Source organism: Rhineura floridana, chromosome 7 (genome assembly GCF_030035675.1).
Source record: "Rhineura floridana isolate rRhiFlo1 chromosome 7, rRhiFlo1.hap2, whole genome shotgun sequence".
NCBI lineage: Eukaryota > Metazoa > Chordata > Lepidosauria > Squamata > Rhineuridae > Rhineura > Rhineura floridana.
The window spans coordinates 8,857,435-8,869,421 of NC_084486.1; the positions used below are offsets into that span (position 1 = coordinate 8,857,435).

At 42.1% G+C, this 11,987-nt stretch overlaps 1 protein-coding gene across 2 annotated transcripts; it reads right to left on the reverse strand.

The window, feature by feature from the left end:
* Nucleotides 1-1,919: 1,919 nt before the first annotated feature.
* Nucleotides 1,920-11,950, reverse strand: DUSP13A (dual specificity phosphatase 13A). Of its 2 annotated transcripts, none has more exons than XM_061634864.1 (4): nucleotides 11,487-11,950; nucleotides 7,747-8,050; nucleotides 4,841-5,058; nucleotides 1,920-2,216 (listed from the first exon to the last, which is right to left on the reverse strand). In XM_061634864.1, the coding sequence occupies exons 2-4, from the start codon at nucleotides 7,911-7,913 to the stop codon at nucleotides 1,987-1,989; spliced, it is 615 nt and encodes a 204-aa protein (XP_061490848.1). In that variant the 5' UTR covers nucleotides 7,914-8,050; nucleotides 11,487-11,950; the 3' UTR covers nucleotides 1,920-1,986. The 2 variants fall into 2 exon arrangements, with proteins under 2 accessions (XP_061490848.1, XP_061490850.1); XM_061634866.1 differs by having other exon boundaries at nucleotides 11,471-11,950.
* Between the last annotated feature and the right edge of the window lie 37 nt (nucleotides 11,951-11,987).

An 11,987-nucleotide genomic window follows, 5' to 3' on the forward strand; every position in this document is an offset into this window, starting at 1 on the left:
GTAATAGAACTATGAATTATAATGAAATATTAACTCCATATATTTTCATTAACCCTAACAGAGAACCTCAGAGAGCAGAAATGTTTTTTCTGATCCTTTATGATGTAAAATGGTTGGCTCAAAATTATTTGTTAAATTATTTTTTGTGTTTGGCATTTCTTTTTACATTTTAGAGAAATTTCCTTTTGTTGTCCTGTGTTTAATGCTTTTTGGATGCCTTGAAGAATGCCCTTGCGTAAGGATTATGTTCTGATTGAAACAAAGCACGGAAGAAAGGCCACTTATATTCAACAATTCCATTTATGAAGAATTCCATTATGAACCTGGTAAATCATGCTGGATTTCAATCCCTAAAACTCCTGGAGTTCACTTTTTGTAAAGACCTTTTTTTTTTTAGTTATTATGTATCCATTATGTATGTTTAGAATATTGCACTAAGAAGCAAGAGCTGTACGTTCTGACTCCCATTCTTGGTATATAAGCCATCAGTAGACAGAATGTTAGATTTGGACAGAAAGGCTTGGCTTTAATTTACTTTTCAAACATGAAATCATGCTTGGTGCTCTTAGGGTAGTCAGTCTCTTGGTCTAACCCAGGGGTTCTCAAACTTTTTCTCCCCAGGGCCTGCTTGAAATAGCTAAAAATTACTGAGACCAGCCTGTCAGAAAATAGTGGCTTAGGACCAGAGCCAGTCACAAAACAGACATTTGCTCTGGAGGTATGAGCCTCCTTCGCTGATCCAGAAGCTCTAAGTGGAGACTTCTTCCCATTTTTCCTTCCAATCCCCACATGCCTCTCCAAGTATTTGTATTCTTGTATTTTTTCATTCTGCTTTCACAATCCGCTTGTGCCTTGTTTTCCCCTGGGATTGCCAGGTCAGAAGCATCCCAACCCCTGAGATTTCAGGGGCGAGCCTGGAGCCAGCTGCATCACATCAGGAGGGGGGAGGAGGAACTTCCTCCTTCTCATCCCCTTGAAGAAATGCAGCCAGTTGCGAAGCAGGGATGTGGGTGGTGCGACAAGAGGCCTAAATCTTCCCAGGGAAAGAAGGTTTGGGCCTGTTGTTGTGCCCCCTCCAGCCTTGGAGCCAGCTGCATTCGATGGAAGGTGGGGAGGAAGTTCCTCCTCACCTTGCCGATGGAATGCAGTCTGCTCTAACCAAAAACTGGAGATTGTGGTGTGTTGCCTGGAGAGGACCCAAAAAACCCAAAGTCTCCAGGTGAAACTATTCCCCCCCCCCCACACACACACTGATTTCTTTCATCCCTCCTTCCTGGCCCTTTTATGTTCACTTCCTCCTACAACATCTTTCATCTCTTATCTCTTTCCTTTCTGTTCCCAACTCATTTATTTAATAGTAAATATTAACCTTGTATCTCATTTTCTAATTTCTTTCAATACCTCCTCTCGCCCTTTCCTCTCAGGATACAAGGAGTGGCTGTGCTGACATTAGTCCAACCAAAAGTGTATGGCACAGATATGGGTTGGAGAAGGTGAGAGGAAGAGCAATGGGCACCCTATGGCACTGAAGCCCACTGGAAAGTGGCCCAAGGCCTACTGGTCAGTCCAAGGTCTAGAGTAACACTGGCCTAACCTTTCTTCCAGGGTGTACAGTGTCTTGTGATCTCTGAGGTAGTGGGTGTACAAATGTGATAAATACATTTGAAGACATCTTGTCTGAATGGGTTGGATCTATATTTCTTTTTCCTGCAGTATGGCTCCCTGTTCCTTTTTTCATGGGGTCATCCAAACCTCTTCTTGCTCTACCTGAGCACCTTGTGAAAAACTACCAAGTTCTGCATATGGAAAGACTGACTTTTCCAAAAAAAAGAAAAAAAAGGCTCTGGATTAGGCAAAATGACATTTTTGCACAAATTGTACTGATTAGGATAATTTCTGAAAATATGAATGTTAGAAAATGACTATGAAAAACACATTTTAATGAAAATGTTCCATGGTATTTAGGGTTGAAAATACCCTGCTTTCCTAATTATCAGGGGTTTGTTTCTGGCTTTTTTGCTTAGTGCTTTCTTTATTAAGTTGAATGTCCAGATTTCTCAGTTGTTTCAGAAACCCTCGATTGGGAAAAATCCACCGATGTTCTCTCACTGCCTGAATTGCTTTAACCAAAGAGAAATGATGGTAGATCATGAGGTATCCAAGCACCAATGAGGAGGACCGGCTTATCCCAACTGCACAATGCACTAAGATTTTGGCTGCAAATGAAGTAAACAACATTTTTTAATAATCTTTAAATATGGCATTTTAAACTACAGAAGAGACAGTATTCCAAAGTTCCCAGATCAAGTACATTTAACAATTAGATAACCTTTATTAAATTTTAATAATAAAAGCCAATGAAAACAAGAAATACCAATGAAAATTATTACCTTTTTACAAAGCGTCTCACACTTTCAGTCCTGAAAACCTCCCTACACCACCCCCCATAAACCAAAAAATGTCGGTGAAATGATTATAGAAATCTTACAAAAATAAAGTTTAAAGACAGTGCTTGCATTTTTCTTTCAATGCCTTAATCCTAGGTCCTGACAATTTAAACTCTAGTCCCTTCTGTTTCTGTTGCAGGTGAAAACTGTTAGAACGCCAAAGGCAGGGATATGCAACTGGAGGAGCACATCATCAATGTTCAGCCATGTCTACAAAACTAATAAAGTCAAACCATACCATCATAAAGTGTCCTTTTGTTGTTTGGCCTCTAGTCATTTTAAGAACATATAACCATTTTTATTTCTAATCCCAGCAGTTAGGGTAATACTGAATAAATTTGTCCAAATCTGAATTTATCCATATTCATTCCCAAAATGCAGGACACTACACTACACAGCTTGTGTCAAATTGTAGTTAATTAACTGCCTGAGCTTAATCCACAGTTCAGCCAAAACAAATATTTGGGGGAAATTAATTTTTGTTCAAAGTATCCACTTTTAAATTCGTATGTAAGTATTTTGCATCTCAAAATCTACACATTTAACATTTTTCTTTGTTGAGTTCTGAATGAATTTTCAGTTCTGGGGTAACCTGAAGCTTTTAAAATGTTCTTAGGACAAGATCCAAAGAACAGTGGATCTAGTTGTGTTGGCAGCAGGGGTTTTTAGATTTGTTTTTCTTAAGTAGCACCCCCCCCTCCAAAAATATCAGTGAGATAGGAGGGAAATCTCAAATGCAGCTTCTGATATGTCAAGGCAAAGTGTGGGTGCGGTGATAAGGATCTACAATGTATAAATTTTGATATATGATCATGGTGGTGGGGAGAAATCTGAAGATGTGGATCACATGGCATGATGTTTTCCTGGTTAAAGTAACACATCTCAGACTGCCATTTTCCCCACAGGAGGAAACATACAGTGTACCCCTTGAGAGGCAAACAGTAGCTTCAGCAGGGAGGGGGTTTTATTCATGAAAATGAAATGGGTAGGGGAAGGGGTTAAGGCTGCAATCCTAATCCTATTTACCTGGAAGTCAGCTCCACTGAATTCAGTAGAACTCTGCAATTGAGATGGTTAAGATTGTAGCCTTAGCTTCCTCCTTCCAGCACCACAGCCAAAATCCCAATTGGCTGGTAGACTCAATTGGATAGTAATGTTGCAGTGAATGAACTGAACAGACAGAGAAGTGATACTATTTGTTGCTGTTGTTATGCAAACTTTGAGAACAAACCAGCCAAAGAACAACACACTTGCATTCTATTTTTTTTTCCACTTGGGAAAGTTGAGCATGTGCTTAAATGTCTCCTGTTTAAGTCAATGGGACTCAAAAGTGCTGGGCTTTAGCAGGCCTGTGCCTGATAATAATAACAGGGGGATAAAACTGTGCAAGTGGGCAGTTAACTGATCTTTTACATATTTATAGGATGAGGAAGAAGGGGAATCTGTGAGTGTTAGTTTTGTTGTAAGGTTGTGACTAGAAATAAAGAGTTAAGTGAGAGAAAGGTGAATTTGGATTGAAATAAAATGTTGTTGGTTGAAAGTGTTTCACATTTCCTGTACTGTTTATTTTTGGAAAACAGTAACATTGTTGATAATATTTCATATATCTGGATTTAAAAATGAGATGTTGAGCAGCTGTTAGACTGATCAGTGGTGCCTGCATACCCCTTTGGCTTAGCTATGTCTTTGCCTGACCCATACCTGACATCATACACATCATATCAGGTGTAGGGGGTGGTGGACATGGCTTGGCCTGGAAGTTCCCCACAACTAGAGAATCTGAGTGGGGAAGGCCCTCTCCTGAAAGGGAATTGGGAGAGGGGCAGGTGCTGATGAGTTTGTGGGGAAGTCAGGATGGTGAGAGCCCACCTCATCATACAGGCAATGAGGAAACATAGAATCTTCAAGACATTATGGCCATGTGCATATAATAAGGAAAGGGGAACCACATGAGTACTCATGAACAGAGAAGAGAAAACAGATGGCAGCTCCAAAGCCAGCCTTTCCCAACTAGTGGGCCACCAGATGTTGTTGGACCACAACTCCCATCAGCCTCAGCCAGCATTGCCAATGGTCAGGAAAGATGGGAATTGTGGTCCAACAACATCTGTTGGCCCACCAGTTGGGAAAGGCTGTCCTAAGCCATGTGTGATAGGCAGAGGAAGCCAAGGAGGAGTCCCTTGCATCTCTGCATGAAACCAAAGAGTCAGATAGGAGGCAAAGGACAACAGATGGTTGACAATCCCCACAGGGAGGCTTCAAGTAAACACAACAGCAAAGCCAGAGATGCTAGTCCTCTAATTTCCAGGTCTCCAGAAAGGAATGGCAAAGTGTCAGATTCCCAATATAATACAACATAATACCAACTTTTGTGACCCACATTTATTTCATACCTCCTGGTGTGGTCAAGGCTTTGTGTATAAATTCTGCTGCAGGGTAAAAATACGGACTTATATCAAAATCAGGAAGGTCATACGCTGGTACACCATAGTATTCGATACTTGTGCCGTAAAAATCATGGGATCCTTGGCAAAGTATTCTGCCATGGGCAGCATTTAAAACATGGCTAATGCCCATTTTCCATAAACCAAATCTGTTGTGAGCAGTAACACTGGGGGGAAGGGGGGAGATAAAACAGAAAGTGAGAGACAGATTAACTGGTAGGAGAAGAGTTCTGTTTGCCTTTTAAGTTTTCCCTAGAATTTGTGACCCAGATCCAAGCACATTCTATGGAAAAAATACCCTACATTAAGGCAAGGCAAATTTAACATGAATGAGCATTAAGAAGAGCCCATGTGGTCCAGCATCCTTTTCTCAAACAGGCTAACCAAATGCCTATGAGATGCCTACAAGCAGGACCTGAATGCAAGAGTGCTCTCTCCTTCTGCAGTTTCCAGCAACTGGTATTCAAAAGCATACTGTCTCTGACAGTGGAGGTAGACATGGCCATCAGATGAGAAGCCATTGATAGCTTTATCATCCCTAGATTTGTCTAATCCTTTTTAAAAGCCATTCAAGTTGATGGCCATCACTGCCTCATGTGGGAGCAAATTCAATAGTTTAATTGACTGTAAAAGTCTGATCCTGTTCTGAATAGACTGTGAGCCAGAAGATGATGAGCTGGCAGCAGAGAGCAGACTGAACAGCATATCATAGGTATCATGTTGCCAGGCAGAGTCAGGTTCTACATAACTTAGAACTGACCAGAAGAAAAAAAACAGGTGTTGCTCCAACCATGGTCACACCTCAGCTGACCTCCTAAGTAGGGGAGCAAACCTGCTGAGTGCCCAATCCCACCTTTGGCTGTGAATCAGCAGAAATGTCATGGGGCATCCAGGAGCTTCTTAGATAGGAGCTTACCAAGGGGGAACTTTGAGGTTTTAGTGAGTTGAGAATTCAGGTTCCTCATCTGAAGGGGCTGAGTAACTGGCCTTTGGAGCAATCAGGCACAGTTCTCTTGCACAGATATCTGTGGATTGTTCTCATTTAGAATGGGCCTTGGATGGCACTGTGGAATATGGCATTTTCCTGGAAATAATACTGCTTACCTGCATCTGTCTCAAAGGCCTAGCTCTCACTGTGGTGATTAATCTCTGCTTGAGCTGTGCCATATCAAACTGCAACTTGGAAACTACATGACTGAATGCTTCCCCCGCCCCCAAAATCGCACATATATTAGACTAGATGTCAATGAGAACGGTTCCTGACAGCTAGAGGAAACATTTTGTATGGAAGAGCATTAGTTTTCCTGAGCCTGAACTTGCAGCTTGAAGTAGTACAATTTTTAGATTTATTATTGTTGTTTCTTTCACAGCTGGCTTTTATAACTACTTTAGCTATTTCTATAAAAAGGCAGGGTATTGTCATCATGACACTAACTGTGGATTGGGATGGCCAATGGCACAGGCTGCAGAGACACTAGACTTGGATCCTGATACCGAACCTGAATCCAGCAGCATAGAATCCCTCAAGCCAGAGACCCCTGAGCCAGGATCCCAAACTGGATTTCCCCAGGGCACCATTACCCTCACCACCAAGGGCCTCAGATTCCCTAAGACCCACCCACCAACAGCAGACAATACATCCACTGGAAAATAGCAAAGAGAAGATGGAGTGCTAGACTCCAGGCCAGAGTACAGCCCCTTTGAAGCTCTATACTCCTCAGGAAGTGGGTGCAGCTAGGAAGAGGTAAGTAGGTCCAGGGACTTTACAAGGTCCTGGGAACTTGTTGGAACATGTTGTCTGCCTCCAGTTATCTTTCTGAGGCAGTGAAGGGCTTATCTTTGCTCTTGTTGACCAGTCCATAGTTCCTGACCTAGGGTAGACACTACAGGCTCATCTACATGGTGGTTTACTGTGTATCTGGTGCTGCTCATATCCCCTTTTAATTTGCATAGTTCACATGACATTACTGGCAAACAGAAGCTATCACACAATCATCCCCCCCCCGTTAATCCATACTAACCCAACCCTTTGATAATCCAAAAAGAGAAGGAAAAAATGTCCTTCACTCCTGAAGGGCTTGCAGATGCTTTGCTCTGATGCTTTTAGGTGGGTGTGTCAATTGTTCCCCTCTCCACACCCATACTCCCCTCCTCCCTTCGTTCATTTCATTTCCTGTGCGCTGAAGAGGAACTTCCACTGCTGGCTCCTGGTTCTGCAAACAACAGGAGTGGTTGGCATCCAAAGACAGCAGGAGAAAAAAGGAGGGGAAACCCCAAGATGCCGAAAAAAATGATTTCTTGAATGGAAAATCCAAACAGATTTTATTAAAAAGGAAGAAGCCCAACGCGTTTCGGCCATTCTAGACTTGGCCTTCGTCAGAGGCGATAAGTAAAATCATACAATACATCTTTTAGTGGCATAATCTTATCATACAGTATATAGCTGTACATTGCAATGAGAACAAAATGGATACTTACATAATCAATCTAAAAGGTCTATCTTCAACTATTTCCTATGCAAAAATGTGCATGGAATATCTACACCGATTCTGTGCAATAGAAAACTGACCGTGTAGCAGCAAAAACTGAGAGTGTGAAACTTATACACTTGCTCGAATGCCTGAGTTTTCTATTGCACAGAATCAGTGTAGATATCCCACATACTGTCTTATGTATAAGAAAGACCCATTGGTTTAAATGAGGTATATTCATACTTAACTAGGTACTGGATCAACCAAATCACTTTATGAAGCATTCTTTGGAAGTAGTATTTACTTGGTTGCAATAATTACATCAGGGGAGCTCTTAAGGCGTGTTAAAGAGAACAATAAACTGTTCCATTAAGATATACTTACAGATCTCCTAAGAAAAGATTAGGCCATACTTCATCAACATGGTTACAGGAAGGCCTCCCAGCATTCAAGAGTTGTTCTATGTCTTTAATAGTGGGGGTCTCAGCTGTGGATGTTCCAGAGCATTCCAGGTCTTTAGAGAGCGATGCACACTCTTCAGCCATCATCATTAAAGCAGTAACTGTGCTCTCTGAAACCTGAGAAAGTTAACCAGGTTTGCTTGTTTACTGTGCTCTGTGAGCCCGTCTGCTTGTCATTTTGAATTCATTGGAGATAACAGGTGCTGGGCAGCAGCAAAGCATGCAGCCTGTGAAATCAAAGGTTGTAAAAGGGGTACAGTTAGCACTCTCTAAAGACAAGCAGTCATTCAATGATGGCCATTGCTGAAAGGCAAAGTCTACAAACAGAAGAGCAATTAAACAGAAAAATTACTTCTGGCAGAGAGAATATCTCCAGTCCACATCTCATGTATTCTCTTGAGCAGGAACTCTAATTCCCTCTCAATCAAGCACTCCATATTCAATAATTATTACCAAAGACTGGCATTTTTCTTCTATGAGTTTCCTCTCTGGACCCCTGCTTGTAAGGCTGAATGCAAGAATCACAGAGTAGGGGGAAATGACCAAGTTGTAATGAGTTTATGAACTGGGAATATTAAAGATAGGTCTGTCAATCACAAGAAGTCAAGTTTGATGCTAGATTGTAGAGCCTTAAAGGGAAAGTATCCAGTTATATACTACTGGATAGCTAAATTTTGACATACGGACCAAGAGATTCTGAAGGCATAGTAATGGTGAGACTTGACAGTAAGTGGATTGTGATGTTGCTGAACACCACTTATCCTTCTAGCTGACATTCATTTTGAGCAGCATGAGTTACAAATACATCTATATAAAGGGTTCCACTCTTCCTTCTGGTCCAGATTATATTGCTCACCAGTAGGGTTGCCAGGTTCAGTCCCTGAGACTGATCCTGTATCTTTAGGAGAAGAGAAAGTCTGCCAAGTGCAGGTGTTCTTGCAACCCTGTAATGGACAAAACCACAAGGTGGAATTCTCCCTCCCCCCTGCACAATTTTTAAAAATACAAAAGACCTCTTGGTTGCCAGGACTGCATGACCTTGTTGTGTGTTTAAATCTCTTACTAAACCAGAATCAAAGTGCACCTGATATTTAAAGGAACATTTTGTGTATTTCATTGGTTTTTGTAGCAAAGTCAACCTAACTATGACACGGTACTTTCAAAATCAGTATCATAGCAAAATTTGGGAAGCAAAACTATTATACATCTTCCTGCAACATCCTGATACATTTTACTTTATTGTCTTTTTCTCTAAGGAGTAATTTTGTTGCTCCTCTTTCAATTACGGAAATGAGAGTGTGAGCCCATTTTGCATTCCCTTCATTTATTTTGCACCTTGACTTTGTTGGACATTACACTTAGTATCAGTCTTGCTCATTGTGATGTGAACCTTCATCCATTTCCCTAAATCCTATAGAATAGAAACTTTTTGCCTGATTTATCTTACTGGGTAGCCAGTTCTGATATCACGGGTAGTATTCAACTAAATCCTTGTGCTAGCAGAATGACTTCAACTAGCGCAAAGGGATCCCCCCTCCCCATGCACCCACCATATCCTCCCCAACCTGCTCTGGATTTGAACAGAACAGATGTAGGGGGTATGGGGGAAGGAGAGGGGCCACCAATGGAACTTTCGATTCAGTGCTATGTTGAATACAACCCCATACTTTTCCAGTCAAGAATGGGTATGATCCAGTAGCTTCTTTGCAGATTTATGTCAACAGAGCCCACAGAGCTTGGAAGTAATTCATTACAAGTAATGAATTACTTGTAATTCATTACTTTTTTGAGGAATGAGTGGGTAATTCTTTTACATTTTGATTGTAATAGAACTAGGAGTAATTTTATTACTTTTGTGGAGTAATTGTAATGTTTCCAGCATTACTTTGGGGCATTACCGGGGGGGGGGGAGCAGGAGAAGTCATCTGCTCCTCTGATTTGTGGATGAAAATCATGTGCCTCAAGCTGGGCTTCTGTGCAGTGTCGCTCTTCCCTCATGATCTGTGGGTGGGTAGGAGGCGATGAAGGTGGAGTGGAGAAAACAATTGTTTAAAAAAATGGACAGTGGTGGTGAAGAATGGAGTGGAAGGAAAATGGAGCTGGAGGGCAAGAACATGGATAAAGGGGAAGGAGGCAGCAGCATAATGGAGATAAAGAACTGTGGTGAAATATGACAACATGGAGGGGCTCCATCACCTTGTCTGGCTACTGTGATGCATTTGCAGTATTTTAACTTTTTTGCATCGCAGGGGAAAATGTTTGCTTGGGTGAGTGTCCCTTAGTTGGTGGCAGGGCAGGGTCCGGGAGATGGTTAAGTGAGAGAGATTATGCTTGCTGAGAGGGGGGTTGCACTTGGGTTTTATGTGCAAAGATCTGAGTAGTGGCCTCTGCCTCCTTCCCCACCTCCCTTACCAGCAAAGGGACCACCATTGCTATCTTATGGATAAAAAGAATTATTCTACTACCTCGGTATATGTGTGTTTATTTTTAATGTTGTTTTAGGCCAATTAGATGTACAGTAGCCAAGGTCAGCACCTTGTAGGCATTTTTTTAAAAAAGTAACTGAAATGTAATTGTAGTGATTACCTTTGAGAAAAAGTAATCAGTTACTTTCAGAGCAGTTGTAATTGTAACAGTAATTACTACTGTTTTGGGCCATGTAATTGTAACTGTAGTTTATTACTTTTTAAAAGTAATCTCCCAAGTTCTGCCACAGAGCTACCTGTTTTCAGGGACAGGGCGCAAGCCCTGTAGCCAGGGTGGGGCAAATGGGTGTGCTTTACCTGAGCTGTGCTTTACCCCCCCCATTTAAAAAAAAATGTCTTTTTGTGACATGACAGACAATGACAGCCTCCATTTAAAGAATATCTATTCTAAGTTACTCTTAGGCACTCACTAAGTGTCTTTTAGAGTACTTCCTATACCTACTATCATAGTGGCTATGCTTTCTTCATTTTCTGGAGAACTTGATGGGAACAGTTCCCAGAGGAATAGAAACCCTGATGTGCACACTATGGCTGGCTAGGCTGTAACTCAGGCCTACGTTCTCATTTTCCCAATGTTTGCAGCTCAGCAGGAGAGCTTTTCAGGGTTTCTGAGCAGAAAAAAATCAACCAAGCAAACAGTTTAAAAAAAACCCAACCAACTGCTTTCCAGTCACATAATTAGTCCTTTATATAGTTAAGGACTCAATCTCATTGACTTCAAGAAGAAAATTATGCATATTGTTCTTTGCACCACCCTCCCCAAATGCTTGACTTATGACTGCAATGTAATGTGCTCTTACTCTGTTTCTAAACCTTTTTTTGCATTGTCATAAAATACAAGACTTGAGAAAACAAGCACCACACTAGTTTTACACTTCTTAGTTATAGTATAAACAATTTTGTTTCTTTTACACCTTTTGGTATCCCCTTGTTCACCGTATCCTTAACATCCAGTTTTCTTGTGAAGCAAAAAATGTGCCAGTCACTTAACCCCTGGTGTTCATACTCAATTTTCTGTTAAACTGACGTTTAGATAGCCCATTATGTAACACACTCTTTGCATGGAGGAGAAGTGGCCTGGCCCTTATATCCACTCCACCTCTGTTTGTCGCTGCGTGGAGACTGGCTGGCAATATGTGCCCTCCCCTTGCCCCACTTAACATGGAAGTCTGGCTACCAGGCTGCGGGGCATCCGGTTTTCTCCTTAAAGCCAGTTCAGACGACGCAGCAAGGGTGACTTGGTCGCGGGAGCAGATTTGGTGGCTTTTGTTTTGTTTCTGGTACTACTGATCCGCCTTGCGTGAGATTTTCCTCTCCTAGCTGTGCGCTAACAGCACAAGCCTATACATTTGTACTCTGGAATCAATCCCATTGAGTCCAGTGGATCGAAGTACTATTCATCCGCAGTAGCAGCCTTGGACGAGACGAAGGAGGACAGTCCCTCCCCGCCCGGGAAATTACGAATAAACAACAAAACAGCCACGCAGTTAGCTTTTCCACCCTGCGCTCGAGGCGTCCCGGAGGGAGGGGGGATAAGGGCGGGGCTTCTGGTCTATTCGGAGCGCTTTGGGAGGTTTCGTCCCTTCTGCTCCCCGTCTTGCTCCCTTTTGCGGAAGCTGTGGCAGTTTCGGTTCCGCCCCTTCCGTTACGTAGGAGGGGTTGGTCGGTTGCCTGGCTG